Here is a 20,676-nt window from a genome sequence, read left to right as displayed (position 1 = left end):
ACCAACCTCCTACCAAAATACATACATATACACAGAGAGGAAGACCTATGAGACCCTCTGACCCTACTTTTTATATCAAAGTCTACTTTGCCTTTGCAGAGAGCCAAGTGGTGTAAAGCTTGTCTCCTCATCAATGCATAAAAACAACAACAACAAAATTATATACTGGCTTACCTAGAAAGTTCTCCTGACAACAACTGGCTAAAAAGATCTGGATAAGTAAAGGATCTACAGTGTTTCTCAGACTTTGGCAGGGTAGATTATAACCTCCCTACCTGATGCATGCTCTTTTCATGGTTGCATGCAAAAAAGATAGATAAGCCACAGGCCAAGCCTTTGTTTTTGTGGAAAACAATCTAGTCCTCTGATAGCTATTGCCAGTATATAGCAATGAGACATTAACACACTTCACTAGACAAGCTAACTCCTACTGTGATACTACTCTACTATTTGCAGTGTTTCCTTGAATCATTTCAGCCATCTAAATCGAATTCCTAAAACCAGGGATTGTTCTCTTACAGCTCAAGTTTACTTCTTCCATCCTTGACCATGGTGCATGATTCTCATTCCAATAATCACAGGATTAGCAATGATAAAACAAGATAACCGTAATTTCCTGCATCCTTCTTCACAAAAGCAAAAATATATGAGGGCTGATGTTTCACAAGAAAATAAACATTTCTCACCCTTTATTCTGTGCTAACGAACTCAAGTGATAAGAAATTTCACAAAGATATCCCTAGCATAATCAGAATGAATTCAATTTCCTAAGACAGTAAATAGTTATTACTGAACTCACTGCCAGATCTTTTTTTTTTTTCCCTGTTACAATGGAATTCTTCCACTTAAAATACTTAAATTGTTTGATCTAAACAAAAGTAGAAGGCTGTGATTCTGAATATTGCTAGCTTGGCAGTGATGCCTTTTTCTGTGATTTCTGTTGCATTTGCATTTGCCTCCTTCCACAATTTAAATTCCATGGCTTCATGTACAAAAGCTATTTTTAATTTATCACTCATGCTTCTCTAACCATATGCCTATCTTTAAGGTATGTGAATTTCCATATAAAATTCACTATTCCCGTTTGGCAATCTAGTACCTTTAATTGTGCCAATCAAGCATGTAAAACATCACAACTCATTGAGAGTATACAAAGAAAAAATACATGTCTTCTAAACTCTAGGATACAAACCACACTGCTTGAAAACAGCTTAATTTTTCCTGTAGTACAGTTCTATCAGCTCAAAGTCTTCTAGAACAACTGGAATAAGTGAATTCAATTCTTGAAACCCTGTACCATTTTCAGGGTATTTTTTTTTAAGATTTTATTTATTTATTCATGATAGACATGCAGAGAGAGGCAGAGACATAAGCAGAGGGAGAAGCAGGCTCCCTGCAGTGAGCCCGATGCAGGACTCAACCCTGGGATCACAGCCTGAATCAAAGGCAGGTGCTCAACCACTAAGCTATCCAGGTGCCCCTCATTTTCAGGTTTTTCAGTGAATCAATTATACTATTGACCTTACTGAAAAGATTCATAATCATGACTAGAAATGGCTGGAAATGACAAATGAAATGGAAGACACTTATATTATCAAACACCATTACAACAAGGCCCATCTATAAAACAATTGCAGGCTGTTCTATAATACTACATTCCCCAAGAATAAATTTACAAGAAAAGGATTTAATGTTTTTAACCTGTTACAAAGGGAATTGTGTTTTAATAAAAAAAATAATTATTATCTTCATAGGCTTTGATGATACACATCATTTCCCATAAAAAGTTCAATGGTTATCAACTTACCAGCATACATTTGGGAAATTCTTTTTCTTTTTCTCTCTATTGCATTTCACTACCCTAACTCATATTTTACTATTCCCCTGGACCAGGGATAGATAGAAGCAATAAAATGCAATTCAAGTTGGTTTCACAGACAGTAAACATGCATTATGAATTTGAAACATACTGTTGGAAACATACTATGCTTGTTGAGCATGTATTTTAGAACTTCCTCTAAGACATTTTATTACTAAAACCATATCTGAACCACTCACTGTCCTTGGTTTCAGAATTCTCCATGGTCTTATGAAATACTCATTTAAGAAAAGAAAAAAGAAACAAACAAAAAAGCCCCCAAACCCACACAGTCTAAACTAATAGCTTCTGAATCAAACAATTTAGGTGAAAGGCATCTTCTCAAAACACCAGTCAAATGTCATTAATTATTTATATGATTATATGAGAATAAAAGTAACAATGAAAAATTCAGATTTGACTAATTCTTAGAGGCACAGACTTATGAATTTGTAGAGATTCCTACCTTAATCTTTGTTTTCCTCATTTATGGCACTAAGTTCTTGAATGTTTTAGAGACTTGTTCAAAGTAACATGGAATCAGGTTAGACTCCCTGTGTTCTAAATTCTAATCAAGCCATAACACCACTCTCTCCTATACAGCATGCCAGTTAGGGCTCTAGGTCTCAGTTCTGGCTTTAGCTGTACCACCCTGCCCAAGCTGACTTCACCGCATGAAGCACAACACAGCTTATTAAGATCAATATATTAGAACTGCCTAATTTGCATATATACAAACCATATCCAAGTGAATATAAAAGTCAGATGTATATAAATTTCATCTTTTATCAATGTTTTAGTGTCATCTAAGTGGCACACAAAGCAACACATTAGGGCTGCCTAATTTACAGATTTGTAAAAATGCATAACTATGAGGGGAGCATGTATACTAACCATATCTAGGATAACATGTTAAGGCCCACTAATCTTGAATTTCCATAGTTTGATGACACTTGCTCGACTGCATACTGTCCCTCCCACTGCTAGAAAGTTGAATTTCTGGTATCACTCTGAATCACTTGATGTGATTAAGGTACATCTAGCTTTAGGAAGCCTAGGGTGGAATGATAACCAAAACCCTCCTATATTTATCCATTATAAATAAAAAAATAAATAAACAAACAAACAAATAAAATATGCAAATGGGAAACTCTAATATGTTGTGTCACTCACATGTAGATCCAATCCATAGTGATAGCCAAGACTGTCACTAAGAAAGGTAAGAGAAAGTTAGTAATGACCATCCTCATCCTAATGAAGGACTGTGGCCTTTTCTTCCTATCCCAAGGAAACATATGTGTAAGAAGAGAGGGTGGGTAATGAATGTACAGGAGAGTCTAATTTGGATAGACTACACAATTTTTTAGTGGATAATATCTTTCTCTATATTTTTTAAAGATTTATTTATTTATTCATGAGAGAGATATATATATAGAGAGGCAGAGACATAGGAAGAGGGAGAAGCAGGCTCCTCGCAGGGGCCTGATGCGAGACTCAATCCCAGAATCACGACCTGATCTGAAGGCAGCCGCCTAACCGCTGGGCCACCCAGGCATTCCAATCTCTTGCTATATTGAATAATTCTATCATAAATTAACTTGAAAAAGCTACCTCTGGTTGGTTTCCAGTGAAATGAACATAGAACAGTTCCCTGCAGGTTTTAGATTTCTGTAGCATTGTTGTCTAATAATTCAGAAAATAAACCTTCTCTCTCTATACAATCAATTTGGTTTCAGTATTTACAAAAACAAACATATTATTGAAATGCATGTTGTGGTGTGCATTTTCACTTACCTTTTCCGCTGACTGAGCAGTGCCAAAAAAAATGGGAATGAAGGCAAGCCACACTATACATGTCGTGTACATAGTGAATCCAATGGGTTTGGCTTCATTAAAATTCTCTGGGACACCCCGAGTCTTGATGGCATACACAGTACATGTGACCATGAGAAGAATGCTATATCCCAAGGAGCAAATGATTTGGAGATCTGTAATGTCACATTTGAGAACTCCCCTGGCCTGCTCAGGGTTCATTGTCTTATGTTCATCATAGTCTATGATGATGTTGGGTGGATCAACGCCAAACCAAATGAAAACACCTAGAAGCTGAACTGATATCAAACTGGAAGTGATTGCCAGCTGTGATGTCGGGCTTATGAGTCTGGGAGCTGTCACTGATTTCTTGCCTTGCTCAAATATGCGATAAATCCGATTGGTTTTTGTCAAGAGGGCTGCATAACTGATGCACATACCCAAGCCCAAGAAAACTCTCCGGAAAGAACACACTGCCACATCTGGTTTGGCTATCATCAGGAAAGTGATAATGTAGCAAAGAAAGATGCCAGTCAACAGAACGTAGCTCAGTTCCCGCCCAGATGCCCGGACAATGGGCGTGTCATTGTAGCGGATGAAAGTGGCCATGACAAATATGGTGGCAATGATCCCCAACATTGCTAGGAAGACAGGGATGACGGCCCAGGGGGAATGCCACTCTAGTTTGATGATGGGGATATCCTGGCAGCCAGTTCGGTTTTCATTGGGCCTCTGGTCGTAGGGGCAATGCTGACATGTCATCTCATCAAACTGGTACTGGTAGCCGTCGCAAGGTTCACAGGTCCAGCAGCATGGAGTTCCCTTCTGTGTCTTCTTTCTTTGTCCAGGCTTACAAGGCAGCGTACACACTGAGGGGGGAATCTCCCGGACTCCTTTACCCCACTGCATGTCCTCTATCTGCAGCATGAGAAATGAGAAGGTATAACTGGCAGGTTAGTTCAGAGAAAAAGGAAAGAATAGAATAACAGTGATAGCGGCATTTAAGACTTGACAATTAAGGAACTATCCACCTCTTCCATCCCCCAGTCAGTATGAACTATAACTAAGATTTGACCCCAACCATTCCATCCTAGCATCCTTACTTCTCAACACTATGAAATGTGCCAAACCTGCCTGGTTCTAAGAATTCCCGTGGCAACTATTAAAAATACAAATTCCCATTCCTACCTTAGACCTGCCAAATAAAAATATGATAAAAAATAAAAAGTAGGGGCAGCCCGGGTGGCTCAGTGGTTTAGTGCCCCCTTCAGCCCAGGGCATGATCCTGGAAACCCGGGATCAAGTCCCATGTCAGGCTCCCTGCATGGAGCCTGCTTCTCCCTCTGCCTGTGTTTCTGCCTCTCGCTCTCTCTCTCTCTCTGTGTCTCTCATGAATAAATAAATAAATATTTTTTAAAATAACTTAAAAAATAATAATTAAAATAAAAATTAGTAAAAAGACCTTTGGATCTTTAACAAATGCCCAAAGGAGTCTTATGATTAGATAAATAGAAATAAAAATCTTAAGTAATGTGAAAAGTTTCATGCATCTCCCTTATTAGCTTCAAAAAAATTGTTTTAAAATTATTTTGGATGATATTACAATGCTGACCATCTTCTCTAAAATTCTGTAGGCATCACTCCCATGGTCAAAGAGAATTTTTGAAGCAAATTCAGTCTAGTCTATTATTTATCATTTAGAAATGACAAGGTTCATTATTGAAGGCTATAATGGTAGTCAACTCTAAGTGATTAGGAAGCATTTGATAAAAAAAGAAAATAATATGGTCTGGAAACATTTCAATATTGGCCATGTACCTATTTGGAGATGAAATTTAAAAATAAAATACTATATCCTAGAGGAGGATGAATGTGGATTTGCTTAATGAAAATACTGGTTTGGGGAGGGCAATTCATAGTCAACCGTGTTCTGAGAAATAATATCACTAGAAACAAAGAAAGGGTACTATTGGGCTGAAATTGCACTGTAGCGGAGATCTCTCATTTGCCAGCACAGCATCTACTCTTCCTCCTTCCTGACATCAGCTCCTCAGATCTATTTCCTATGTGTTTGCTGTAAGATGCGTAAGTTACTGGGGAGCGGTGGAGGAGAGGTTTGTTTACATGACCCAGTCTCGGCCAATTATTGTGTATTGCACCATCACTCAAGCTTGAGCACTCATCAGGATCACTAGGAGGATTCCTTATCACCCCGTATGCTGGGCCTGACAGTAGGATCTCTTGATTGTTTGGGTTGGGACGGGATCTGAGAGTATGTAGTTCTAACAAAATTGTAGGTGATGTTGCTGGTGGTTCTCTAGGGACCATACTTTATCATAAACAGATACATTCCAAACTCCTAGGCACAGAATATAGGTCAGGGATGGAATAATTATGGAATGGAAAGAAATTTAAGTTTACTTTTACTAAGATTACATTCAATAAACATCTTTTTTTTTTTTTTTGGCCTGGCAGTTTCTAGGATATAAGGATGTCAGTGCTCATGGCTATAAGAAGGAAGGGGTTTGTAAGAGAGAGAAGTCAACACAGAGGAAAAGGTTACTGAAAAAGAGAAGGAGAAGAGAATGATTACTGAGGAAACTGCATGAGCTACTTGATATAGGCATGCCTGAAGCATGATTCCCTAGACTTCTCCCTTATGCAAGACAGGAAATTCTGCTATGCTGACACACTTTCAGTGGCATTTCTATTACTTGCAATCAACAGTCTTGAAAAACATATTTACTAAATAAATAATTGCAGCATCTACAAGTTGTAAAAGGTGTACTTAAGTCAGCAAATTAACTTACATAATAAATTCCAATGAACACATTTAAGTGACATTCCCAATACCTTTTTAATACAGTTGGACCAAAAACTGGTTAGAAAAATACTGGAAAATCTGAGGCTTTTAAAAAATGTATAATTTTAAGAGATAAAGGGAAAGGAAAATGAATTTATTGCTCTTGGAAGTTTAGCACCATATTAAAACGTGATGCAATGTATAGCAGGGTGTGATACTTCCATCAAAACTTCAGTGAAAACTATATTCAAAACCTAAATCAAATGTAGGTAAAACTGTTGGGGGAAATGGCTCAGGGATTAAGCTTCATAAAATATAACCTTCTAATTGTTGAATTTAAACTCTAAGCAGAGACCCAAGAATCTTCAGATGACTCGTGTAAACTCATTTGCCTGAACACAAAGCCCAAGTCAGCACTAATAAATCTTACTAAATATAAAACATAATCATCTCTTTCTCAACATCATCATTTTTGAGGCAGTAAGTCACTGGCAGCCATCCCAAAGTCATAAAATTAAGGAAATAATTTGTAATAAGAGAGAAAAAGATATGCATTAGCTTTACAAATGTCAAATTGCGAGAAGTTGGAACCTAAAAAAATGCTATTATTAATACAAATGTTTCCAAATGTCAAATTAAAAGGTCCTACTCATGGTTAATAAGAAAGATTAACAAAAAAAAAAACCCTATAAATAAATTTCATTAGCTAAAACTTGAAACTGCCTGATTCCAACACTAGTAGATAGTAATATACCATATGATTAAACTTGATCTATGGGAATAGATGTGGGCTCATACAAATATAAAAAGAAATTATCATTATCTAACATTTTATAGCCTATTTTAAGTGTTGTCAGCTCACTATTTTTCTATCCTAGGAATAAAATAAAATAGCCAGCAATGCTGAATAGCTTTCCCCTCCCCTCCTTAACTTATCCAAATATATATAAGAGCTGTAACCACAAACATTACATTGATTGATTACTTAATTTGTTTTCAATTTTCATTTAAAGTACATCTCAACTCAGTTTAATTGTATATATTACAGCAACAAAGTTGCATCTTGCAACAAATGAACAAATGTCTAATTTACTTGTTTTTCAAGAAAAATCATTATTGAAAATACACTGTTGAATAAAGATACCAACTAAACTTTAAAAGTTCTAAAAAAATAAATAAATAAACTTTAAAAGTTCTAGTGAGAATTTTTTTAAATGATACATTTGATTAATCTTATACCCATCCACACAAACTCAGTGACTTGTTTCATAAGAAATAGTCAGCTACAAACACCCATGGGTACTTATTGAAGGGAGAATAATCATTTAGGGTTATGAAAACTCAAGTATAATGTCAATTTTCTTTGCTAGAGGCTAGTAGGAATATAAATTTCAATTTTCTTTTGAATCCTGCAACAAAACCGTGTTTCAGTTAGGTGGAAAGCCAAAGTTAAGATGCAGAAAGATTAGAAAAAAGGGCTAGGATGTTTACTATAATCTTCTTTAGAAGATACAGTTCTAAATTATCTGATAAGGATGAATTTCCTACCCGGACACCAATGTTTATGGGTACTAGATACTGGATCTGCTCAGTAGCTGGCTCATGGGGAAGAGATGTTGAAATCCTAGCTGTTAGCAAGAGAACTGTATCGATGGTACTGTCAATTAACACCATGTGTGGCACATAGATTATGTTGATAGGTAGATCAATGGTTTAGGAAAGAGATAATATATAGTTCTAGCCAATGAAAGCAAAGGTAAGCCTGATGTAGAGTACTAGCAAAATATTCTCCATTCTTAAAAGAGACACAAAAAAGAGATATACTATATTTAGCCTTTGAACTTTGATGTGTGCAAATGTAATATATGGAGCTGCAGCAGCCAATCTTTAACCATGAAGAGACAAGAAATTGGAAAAAGCCAATATACTGAGGATAGAAAAAAAGATAAAAAAAAAAAAATTTGTGTCATTGATGATGTTGAAATAACTTCTAGGCCCAAGATGGAGCCTTTCCTTCCCAAGGTGCCAAGTCAGCAAACCATACTTGGATAGGTGTCCCTATAAACAGGCTCCACTTGACCAGACACAGACTGTATTCAGTCAGCCAGTCCCCCAAATGCCAAGCCAACTCTAAGCCTTCTCACCTCAAACAAGATTGATTATATGACCCCTGCCAATCAGGTATTTTCTGTTTATCTTTTCCTTGTTGTTTAATTCTTCATCCTATAAAAAGCTCTCTGCCTTCCACCCCATTCTGTGGTTCTCTGAGAGAAGACTGTCTAGTTCATGAAGTGCTATAAGTTAGTTTGTAGCATCGAAATTGTCATTAACCATTCTTTAACAGTGACATAATGATGTCAGCAAATTAACCATCACATGTACCACTGTATTCCTGAATTCCGAACATGAAATGATGAACTTTCCTTAGTGGGTGACCAATATTTCCTGGACGGTCTACTACTTGCAATGAAACATTCTAACAAATACTTTTTCTTAATTCTGCATCTGGTATGTGAAGATCTTCTGAGACTATTAGACAATTAGCCAATAATTCAAATTCCAACAGGGAAAGTAGGTAGCTCCAGAAAGAAAAGGGACTTTTGAAACACGGGTGATCGGAAGCACTTATTTTGTCTCCTGGGGATGCTCCTAAAAGAGAGAAGTAAAGCCCCAGACTCCAAACATCAACTGTGACTCCGTTGCTTCTGGCTCAGAGAGAAACAATGGAAAAGCACCTGTCAGCTAAAGTTCTCTAGCACATGTGATTGGCAAAGAAAAATTGGGGTCTGGCTCTAGTAGAGAGTTAGCTACTCCACAGGGAATGTGCAGACCTTATAATCACTGGAATTTTAAAATAAAACCAGACTAGTTGCTGTCTTACTGCCAAATGCAGAACTCAAACAGAGATAAATTTTTTATAAACATGGTTTGGTGCATCATTTTTATCTAGAAGAGATCTGTTCTTTTCCCCACACAGACATTTTCTATCTAAAAGAAAATTTTGTCACTCCAGGGATATTTTCTTTAGTGAAAATCCATTTGCATGCTTCCAAAGCTTACTCTGCAGATCAAGCTGGCTGGTGCTTTTATTGCATAATTCTCTACAGTATTGTTATTATTTTTTAACTTATTAAAACCCTAATAGAATGAGCTAATTTTAAAAAGAACTTTCTTATTAAAACACCATTTGTTCATTAAAATACATTTGTCTTAATTTATGAAAAAGGGGTTTTAGAAAAAATGCACAGAAATGTTGAGTTTTTGATACTACAGAAGAGCGAGGTTTCAGTTGTAGGAGGGAGGTGGAGTGGGCAAGGTGGAGGGGTTACCAAGAGCTTCACAAGGAATTCTGTAGCAGCATTCAGTGCTGCTCAGGCTTTCTCTTTTCTTTTCTTTTCTTTTCTTTTCTTTTCTTTTCTTTCTTTTCTTTTCTCTTTTCTTTTCTTTCTTTTTTCCTTTCCTTTCCTTTCCTTTCCTTTCCTTTCCTTTCCTTTCCTTTCCTTTCCTTTCTTTTCTTTTTTTCCCCTTAAGACTGAGCCTCTATTTTTAAACCTTAGGCAGCCTGACTAGATTATGAAACAGAATTTCAGGGCTGCTATATTACAATAAAAACACTTATTAAGGGGTGCCTGGATGACACAGTCAGTTAAGCGTCTGCCTTCAGCTCAGGTCGTGATCCCAGAGTCCTGGGATCCAGCTCTGGATCGGGCTCCCTGCTCAGCGGGAAGCCTGCTTTTCCCTCTCCTTCTCCCATTCTATGTACTTATGCGCTCTCTCTCTCTGTGTGTCATATAAATAAAATCTCTAAAAAAAATCCACTTACTAATTCAGATTCTATCTATTCAAACTTTGTAAGAATAACTTTTTAAATGTACTCTAGGAAGAAAGTGGCTCCCCAATATTGTTAGGAATGGCTTTTTTTACTATGGCCAACCCTGGGCATCCATGGAAGGACCCAGGGCTTCATCTCACCATAAAGTCCGGATGTAGATACATTTATGCTGTTTTTAGACTTTACTTGACTTAGGCCAGTGGTTGCCAGACTTGCCTGTAGATATGAATCACTTGGGGATCCTCTAAAATTTTCAAATAGGCATCAGTGTGTTTTAGAGCTCCTCAGGTGAAATGTAGACAGATTGGGGGACTATTGAACTGTACTTTCTGAAGGGCTGAGGTTTGGAAAAAAATCTTTGTGTTGTTCACGGAAGCTATTGACCACAGAGAATTGCTTACCTGGACTACTATTCTCAACCTGATGATGTAGTATCTCTGATGAGTCTGAATGAGTGACAGAAATGTTCAGTGATACTCTATTATGATTTCATGGGAAAGTATGGAGTTGTAGTGAAATTACATGTATTACATATTTGCACAGCCAGTAAAGTCTCTAGACTATGTCTTATAATGCTATTGCCCAAACAACTTAAAATACCTATGACAGCAGAACATATAAAGTAAACAAATGACGTGGGTGAGAGTAAGACATTTCTGCTCCCAAAACAACCAAGTTTAAAGGAACACAGTACAATTATGCATACTTATAAATATGTGTTAAATTATACATCAAGAACAGATTTCATAATAGTTCTGCCTAAATGATCTGCATTCACTGTTTCAATGCCTGCATTTCCCTCAAATACAAACAGTGGGGTGGGTGCTTGTTTTTAAATGTACATAATTAAAACCTCCAAGATTAAATGAACAGTTTGCTCCTAAGGTCAATCTAGGTTTCTTATTCTTTATGAAACTCTACTATACCTCTAAGTAAAAGGGATAACTATACTTGGTCTCAGCACTTCCTTCCCCCACCCCCCCACCAGCCTTATGTGGAACCCTCTGATTTTTTTAAAGTTGATGCCTTTCAAAAGATATCCTGTATTTTCTGAGGACCAAACAATGCACATCTGCTGACATTAGCTAGCTGTCACTTTCTGAAACAACATCATCACAAGAGGAGCCATCTCCTTAAAATGTATATGTTAACTGCAAATGACCACTCATCTAATCGCCCTCTGGAACACAATTCACTAGAAGATGCTTACCAATCAAAGGTTATAAATTTCATCTTGTTCTAATTACTAAATGTATTTGTGGGTTTTTTTTTAAGATTTTATTTATTTATTCATGAGAGACATGGAGAGAGAGAGAGAGACAGAGACACAGGCAGAGAGACGCAGGCTCCATGCAGGGAGCCTGATGTGGGACTCGATCCCGGGACTCCAAGATCATGCCCTGGGCCAAAGGCAGATGGTCAACTGCTGAGCCACCCAGGCATCCCTAATTACTAAATACATTTGGAATATTTTTTAACACCCATATTTAACAATAATTAATAATGTAAACACATTCATATGGATGTCTCAAAAACTACCACCAATTACACTTGTTTAAAACTGAAGTCATGATCTGCTCAGGGATTGACAAACTACTGCCCATGGGCTGAATCCTGCCCATTGACTGTTTTGCAAATAGCGGCTGGATCAGAACATCTTGGCACTTGTTCATTTACTTTTCGTCTATGGCCCATTTTATGTTAAAATGGCAAAAGTTGAGTAGCTGTGGATGCATGTACCACAAAGCCTAAACTATATACTATCTGGTCAAAGATAGAAAATATTGACTGACTCAGATCCAAAGAAAACAAAAGGACAAAGCCCTCCTGCATGGCAACCTTATCTGCCCATAAACCACAAGTTTTGTCATCTGTCACACCTTCTGTGTCCTTGGACTTTCCTTCCTTTGGCCCCTCTACCAACAACTCATGTAGGTTTTACCTCTTGAAATGAGGTTGAAATTAATTATTTCATATGGCAAACTACATATTAAATACAGGCATACCTTGATTTATTGTTCTTTATTTTATGGCCCTTTGCAGGTATTGCATTTTTACAAATTGAAAGTCTGTGGCAACCATACACTGGGCAAGGCTGTGGGTACCATTTTCTCAAGAGCATTTTTCACTTCATGTCTCTGTATCATATTTTGGTAATTCTCACAACACTTTACATTTTTCCACATTATTATATCTGTTATTTTCTGTGATCCATGCTCTTTGATCCTACTATTGTAATTGTTCTGGGGGTACCATCAACCAGTGCCATACAAAATGGCAACTGGCTTTATTTAATTGATAATTTACTTATAAATTATAATTGATAAATAAATCTTGTGTGTGTTCTGACTGCCACATCAGCCGTTTCCCCATGTTTCTCCCTCTCCTCAGGCCTCCCTATTTCATAAGATACAACAACACTGAAATTAGGTAATTACTCTATGATGGCCTCTAAGTGTTCGAGTGAAAGGAAGATTAATGTGGCAAACTTCATTGTTGTCTTATTTTAAGAAATTGCCAGTCACCTAGCCTTCAGCAACCACTACCCTGATGAGTCAGCAGCCACTGTAAGGCAAGACCCTCCCCATCAGCAGAAAAAAAAAAAAAATACAACTCAACACGTTAACATTTAACAATTTTTTAAAATTGTATTTCAATTCAATTTAGTGTTTATAACACACTATATAATACTACTGTTTTTTGTAAGTGCATATTATACACTATATAGCACACTGTATAATACAACATAGTGTATTACAAGTTCTAGGGGTAGAATTCAGTGATTCAGCAATTATATATAACACCCAGTGCTCATTATATCAAGCACCCTCCCTAATGCCCATCACCCAATTACCCCATCCCCCCACCCATCTCCCCTCCAGCAATTCTCCATTTGTTCCCTATAGTTAAGAGTCTCTTATGGCTTGTCTCCCTCTGTTTTTATCTTATTCTATTTTTTCCTTCCTTTTCCCTATGTTCATCTGTTTCTTAAATTCCACGTATAAGTGAAATCATATGGTGTTTGTCTCTGTCTTATTCTGCTTATCATAATACCCTCTAGTTCCATCCATGTTGTTGCAAATGACAAGATTTCATTCTTTTAGATGGCTAAGTAATATTCCATTGTGTATATATACTGTCTTCTTTATCCATTCATCGGTAGATAGACATCTGAGCCCTTTCCGTACTTTGGCTACTGTGGACATTGCTGATGCTTAATATTTTCTAGCAATAAAGTACTTTTTAATTAAGGTATGTACCATTTTTTAAAGACATAGTGCTATACTGCATGCTTAACAGACTATGGCACAGTGTAAACATAGCTTTTATATGCACTGGGAAACCAAAAAGTTCACCTGACAATCTTAATTGTGATATTTGATTTATTGTGGTGGTCTGGAACTGAACCCGCACTATCTCTGAGGTACACTTGCTAACTTATTGGGTGCTACACCAATAGTTTTTAGTTGTTGGGAACAAAACAGAAAAAAAAAAAGTGCCTTAGAAAAATGAATCTTCTTTTCTCATCTTTGCTATCACAGCTCTTCTGTGAAATCTTCCTGTGGAATTTCCCCACCTCTCTTTCCTCCTGGCCACTTCCCAATCCCACTCGCTATACTAAAGCCAGAGGATCCTTTAGCATGCAGACTTGATCATGTTACCTTTATGCTTAAGCACCTCAGTCTCAGTGACATCTTGCCACAAAACATCCTAGATGATCCTGCATAATCCAGCAGGGACACACATCAATTGGCTTTAGCTAGGTTCCTACTCACTACCCTCAGTGAGTATGGGGCTGCAATATGCTGCTCTACGATTCTTCAGTTCACTGAATTCTTGCTCAGGAGTTCCCTACCCAACCAGAATGGATCCTCCTTTAATAAACTCTAAAGATGGGATCCCTGGGTGGCACAGCGGTTTGGTGCCTGCCTTTGGCCCAGGGCGTGATCCTAGAGACCTGGGATCGAATCCCACATTGGGCTCCTGGTGCTTCTCCCTCTGCCTGTGTCTCTGCCCCTCTCTCTCTCTCTCTCTCTCTCTCTCTCTCTCTCTCTCTCTGTGACTATCATAAAAAAAAAAAAATTAAAAATAAATAAATAAATAAACTCTAAAGAACTTAACCCAATTTGTCATTATGCAAATATATTACTTCATTAAGGTCTCAATTTCCAGTTTCTATGTTAGCTCCTTGAGATCAGAGCTTCTGTCCACTTTATTCATTTGTTGGAAACTCAAAATCTGGGAGGAGGCTCCATAGCATTGTTAGATTGAATGGGTGAATGACAGTGTGAAGGACAGAAAAGACTGACCAATCCTCTAGAAGTGATTTTCCTTAGCCAAAATTTGAGTTTAATTGTAACTAGGAATGAGAGATCCCTAATTGGGGTGTGCCTGGGTGGTGGCTTAGTCAATTAAGTGTCTGCCTTTTGCTCAGGTCATGATCTCAGGGTTCTGGGATGGAGCCCTGAGTTAGGCTCCCTGCTCAGCGGGGAGTCTACTTCTCCCTTTCTCTCTGCCCCTCCCCCCTCCAGTTCCTACTTCGACTCTCTCTCTCTCTCTCAAATAAAGAAATAAAACCTTTAAAAAAAAAAAAGAAAAAAGAAAGGATCCCTAACTACTTATATGAGTCTCATTTATTTTCCGGTCATTTACTACATATCTATAGAGTGAAAATTTACAGTGGAAAAGTCCTTGGCATTTTCTTCAGGGAAGAAAGGGAGTTAAATATGGAGCACTGAACTCCTGGGTAGAGGGGAAATGAACACAACAAACACATCACAGAAAGGCAGAAAAATAAGTCATGTATGATCAAAAGCCAAGGACAGAACTTGAATTGAATAGATCCCTGTATCACCAGTTAGACCCCAAGACATGGCCTTGACTGCACCTGTTTGTAATCACTAACCTTTATCTTAACATTTTCCCTAAGCTCTTCTTTCAGGCTTTCACCGTAACTCAGACCAGTGAAACTCAAAACCACCCTCAGGTGATGGCAACTGCCCTGATGAGACCTACCTTGGATCCAGACCACCTAGACTTTCTGACCTAAACCTGACCCATGCCTGCACAGATGGACCACCTAGTGACCTCTAGAATGACCTATAATTCCCTTTACCTCATTATAATACTAAAATCTCTGCCCAGGGAAGAGCCTCAGCCTCAGTCACATAACATACTGTATATACACAGGCATGTTTCCTTGAGGCACCTGTGTGACCTTATGTCCACCTCTACATAGGATGACAGGGCTTCCTGATCTAAATATTCATCCTAACACTAAACAAAAGGAACTTATTCATCGTCTCTCAGGAAGCTATCACTTTGGAAGCTATTCCCTGTGACCTCCTTATTTGCTGCAGATGAAAGTTATTTTTGTGGGACAACTTAACCTAGTGCAGTTTCTGACTCACAACCAAGGAGAAAACTCCTGTTTCATTTGCACTTGACTCTATAAACAGAAAGAGTTAGGGGTCCCTGGGAAAGTGAAGACAAGGCATAGGTTTCTTGACATAAAAAGAGCCATTTTAGGGGGTGCCTGGGTGACTCAGCCAGTTAAGTATCCATCTCTTGATTTGGGCTCCTGAGCCAGCTCAAGATCATGAGATCGAGGCCCTCATCAGGCTCTGCATTGAGTGTGGAGCTGGCTTAAGATTCTCTTTCTCCCTCTGCTCCCATATATGCTCGCTCTCTCCCTCTCAAAAAAAAAAAAAAAATCATTTTAGACTCCCAGCCATCTTGTGATCTATCCCTGATCAGTACTATTTGCCCAAAGCACATTTCTTGCAGAACTTCCTGGGATACATTGAAATTGTGGAATGATAGACCCCAGTAGATAATGATTTTAAGGGAACAACAGAATGTTAGAACAGCCTCTATTGGGCTAGGAGATAACCTAATCATATCAGGGACAATAAATCAGTGGTAAAAGTCCTAGTTTGGTTCAAAAGTAAAGATTGACCTGATGTACATTCTTGAATTATCTTTGTAAGATTCATTTTTTTATCTTTGTAAGATTTAAACCCTTTTGAGCACTCAAATACCAAACCAACTAAAGCCAGAGAATTGATGATGTTGACCCTTCCTGGATCCTGTGACCTTGACTTGGACTTTGTCACCTTAAGATGACTTTTACCCCAATTCTATGCTGAACTACCTATCGTGCAAGCACCGTTAGTTTAAAACCTCCCCAATTCTATTGTTCAGGAAGACACTGCTTTGGGAAAGATCCCCAGGGTGCTCCTTTTCTTGCAGGTAAAAACCCTACCTTTTCCTATTCTTTGCCTCGACATCTCCCAAGAGTCAAACCCAGTTTCAGGTAGTAAATTTTCTCTGAATACCACTTTCTGCATTAGTAAGCTTACCTACAGCTCAAAATAGAAAGGGCATGATCTGGGAAGTCAGACTTTCCTGGGTTCAAAGACAGACCTCATCACCTCCAGACATTGTACCCAAAGGCAAAAGCAAATAGGCAATCCGAGTGCCTGCCAAGTTTATCTGTTCTGAAGACTAATTGAGATAACATGTCTAAGGAATTAGCATGGTGCCTGACACATCATAGCTGCCTGAATAATTGTCATTAGAATATTCTATGCCTTCAATGAGCCACTTAATCCACGTAAACAACCCGAGGATGGCCATTCCCAATTCTCCCTACACTCTTGAGCACTGATTCTTCCAATGGAGTATCACCAGTGATTAATGCCACTGGACCATTTCAGACTCAGCATCAAAACCTGAACACATCATTTTCCTTCCCTTTTTCGATGTCACCCACACCCTCTGGCTTGTCTTGGTATACCAGAGTAGTTAATGTGAGTGTTGGACTCAGAGGGACATGTGCTCAAATACTAAGAGGAATCTTGGCCAAGTCATTTATATTCTCCAAACTTTATTTTTCTTAATCTTTGAAATTTAGACAGTACGAGTACCTCCTAGACTTACTGAGAAAATTAATACATGTGAATACACATTATTAATACACATGGTAAAGCTAAATGAGTTATATCCATTCAAATCATTATGATTAACAATATTCTTCATTTTTGATACCCCTCTCCACCTTGCATCCCTCAAAAAATAACAGTTGCAAAGCTTGTTTCAGTCATCTGTGAACCCCTTTTTGTCTTTGTCCTCAATGACAAGGATCCACTAAAATTACCATTACTGTGTTCTCCTAACTGCTCTCTCTGATTTTAGGCCATCCCTTTCATTTCTTATTCTTTTACACTGGTATTTCTCTTTATAGCAGTTACAATCTGCAGTGAAACAACTAGGTATTTACTTCTCTGTCTCCTTCTGCTCAAAGAGAGTACTTCTGAGTTGTTTCCTTATGCTTGCCTTGTACCTAGAAGGGTGGCCCAAAGAGACTATTTGTCATGTCAGGGCCAGAGTGCCTTCTTGGAAGGTGAGTGTGGGACTAGGCACAGTGGATCCAAATCCACTGCCCATTGAAGGCAGTGCAAACACCCCATTTTGGCCATCGAGTCCCTCCCAAGCAGACCCCTGACCTTCCCCTCTCCAGCCTCATCAGCATTCACCACCCCAACATCCTAAATTCCTCTTCTTTTTTTAAATATTTTTTTCTAAATTCCTCTTCTAGCAAAGGGCCTTGCTTATGCTTCCCTTGAATACCCTTTGATTCCCTATTTGCATTATCCAGTTCACACTTGTCCTTTAGCTGTCATGCTTTCTCCTAATTCTTCAACAACTGGCTTAAATACCCCAAATATTCCCTGATGCCTCTGCGCTATAAATACCCTCTCCCTTTGTGGACATCTCATAGCTTAGCATTTTGACCTGTACTGTTCTTCTACCTCTTACACTTTGAAAACCGGAGCCACCACATCTTTTTTTAAAACCCTCCAGAGCCTAAAGGGTGGATCAGAACCAGAGTAAATTCTGTCCCAAGAAAGAATTCCCAGGATTAGGATGTAAAGAGATGAGTCCTTGGGGGAAGGAGGGACATGGCTTCTTGTTATGCCCTTGAACGCTCTGTGTTCTTCCTTTCTGTTTGAGCCTCCCAGCTCTGACTTGCTTAAATATGACAAAGTATACAAGCAAGAACAATAGAAGTCCTCATATCACTGCTACTAAATCTTCTTTTCTAACCAGACAGCTTGCAAATTGCTTTTCACCCACTCACCTGGAGTGAGTCATGCTCTCTGCCAGGTAAGTGAGGAAGGATGCTGATCAGTCAGTTTACCATCTGACACAAAAGGGGCTTTTGATTTTCCTTTTTTTTTTTTCTTTCCTTTTCTCTCCTTTCTATTTTTGTTAGCCTCTGAATCTCTTGCTTCCCTTTTCTAAAGGAGAGGAAAGAAACTTTTTATACAGATTTTTAAGGATAGTTATCCCACATTTCACTCTGATGAATACTTGCCTTGTAATATATTCTTTTGAACATAGGAACACCGGTCCCCCACCCCCACTGCCTCTCATTAAACACTGACATGTCAGGAGGAGTCATAGTACAGTTTATTAAGGACCCTGAGAAGTTTTGCTATTAAAGAGAGACTATGTTTTGATTTAAGCCGATGGCTTCTAATTCGTTTGAGTACAGAACAAACATTCTTTACTCCTCTGTAACACTGATTATCTCAACATCCTGCAGAATCTGTATCTGTCCAATAACACACAGTGTCCATAACACTATGGAAGACAGCGATACCGTTTTCCTGGCTAATACTTTGGGATTCTAGCATCACTTTTCACATCTTTTCCCCTTCTTGGTCATGGCAAGTCAGAGAACATGAACTGGATTATCAACTGTAAGGATGTTAGCTAGATCATCTTTGGCTTCTGTGAAGCTTCATTTCCTCACCAGTAAAATGGAGTTAGTTACTGGAGAATCAAGTAAGACTGTACACAGGAGAGTGTTTTAAAAGACTTAATATTGAATTAAGGTAAGTAATTTTATTTCTTCTAATTTTTTTTTCATTAGAAAGAGAATAAGCTACTATTTCATGCAGTCTTTAGTTTTCTCTTTCTCAATGCCTTCACACCTTTGACCACATAGCCCTGCTAACTGGCATGTCCTCTTCCCTATGCAGGTTAGCAAGACTGAGACAAATATGAATTCCTGGTGAACACCAGGCAAGCCAAACTAAAAAGTTAGCCTCCCTATTACAAGGAAATGAGTTACAGCTCCCTACAAACTGAGCTTCAGTTAGTATTGCTCTTAAAGCATATACTTTCCAATGATGAATTGGAAATTTATCTCTTTAACAGACACCCCCACAATAAACCAAGGCAACAACTCAAATAATTGGAATTACAGGCCCAGTTGGCAGCTCAGAAGATATGCAAGTGACATAACTGGGTAAAAAAAGCCTTTTGGTATACTTTGTACTACATCTAAGTAAGTAGCCACCCTTTGCTACTGAATTCTGTCCCATAAGGAGTTTTGCAGAAGGCTGTTGAGATGTCAGACTATTTGAGAAATGGAGTGTGTGATGTCACAAAAGTCAAGTCCACAAAGCTGAGAGACAAGTGGCCTCTAAACCAAATAGGATATGTTGTTCTCTCCTAAATTCCTACATTGAAGCCCAATCCTAATGGGATGATATTAGGAAGTGGGCTCTGGGAGGTAATTATGTCCTTAAACTGAGCCATCATGGATGGAATTAGCATCCTTATATAAGAGACCCCAGAGTGCTCTCTCATCCCTTCAGCCCTATGAGGACACAGTGAGAAGACAGAGATCCCTGAACCAGAAAGCAGGCTGTCACCAGGCACGAATCTGCTGATGCTTTGAGTTTGGACTTACCAGCCTCCAGAACTGTGAGAAATCAATTTCTGTTGTTTACAAGCTACCCAGTGAATGATATTTGGTTATAATAGCCTGCACGGACGAAGACAGCATATTTGTTTATTTTTACATTGAGAAGTTAGGTTATCTTCAGAAAGTGCAACAAATGAAGTGTTTATATGATTCAGCTTATCTTTCCAGGACTGCTAGACCACAAAATAAAGGGATATGAAAAGTACTTTTTCATCATGAGAAGCAAATACAGGACTAAAGAAACTATGATGTCTGGGAAGGATCTTTCATAGAAACATTTTGATGTAGACATGAGTGGTCTTTAAATCCTCTTCCAGACATCATCCCGTATTCCTCCTGTCTCATAACTCCAAGGCCATTCACTGAGATGTTCCTGTGCTCATGCACTGCATTAAGCAATGACTATACAGATATGAGAAACATCTATTTCCTTTTTCTCAGTTGGATTTTGGTGTCATGCTGGAAAATTGGACCTAAGTGTCACTAAAATCCAATGTAACTCAAGATACAACTGTAGCCCAAGTGGTTCTTTAGGTGCCTTTTCTAGAATATTGGAGCAGAGTCTTTGGATGAATATGTGCTCTTTAGTG

At 38.3% G+C, this 20,676-nt stretch overlaps 1 protein-coding gene across 7 annotated transcripts in view; it reads right to left on the bottom strand.

Annotated features, from left to right (window-relative positions):
• The window catches only part of GRM7 (glutamate metabotropic receptor 7), an 828,976-nt gene that overhangs the window by 151,004 nt on the left and 657,296 nt on the right, over window positions 1–20,676 (bottom strand). For all 7 annotated transcript variants that reach the window (XR_005989125.1, XR_005989127.1, XR_005989126.1 and 4 more), the window contains exon 8: window positions 3,653–4,588. Coding sequence is in view for 4 of the 7 variants with exons in the window: in XM_041764566.1 (XP_041620500.1) it covers window positions 3,653–4,588 (936 nt within the window). In the remaining 3 variants the exon portion in view is untranslated. The remainder of the gene's footprint in view (window positions 1–3,652; window positions 4,589–20,676) is intronic.

Source organism: Vulpes lagopus, chromosome 7 (genome assembly GCF_018345385.1).
Source record: "Vulpes lagopus strain Blue_001 chromosome 7, ASM1834538v1, whole genome shotgun sequence".
Lineage (NCBI taxonomy): Eukaryota > Metazoa > Chordata > Mammalia > Carnivora > Canidae > Vulpes > Vulpes lagopus.
Note: the sequence above shows the minus strand (reverse complement) of the source record. Positions and strands in the feature narration are given on the sequence as shown.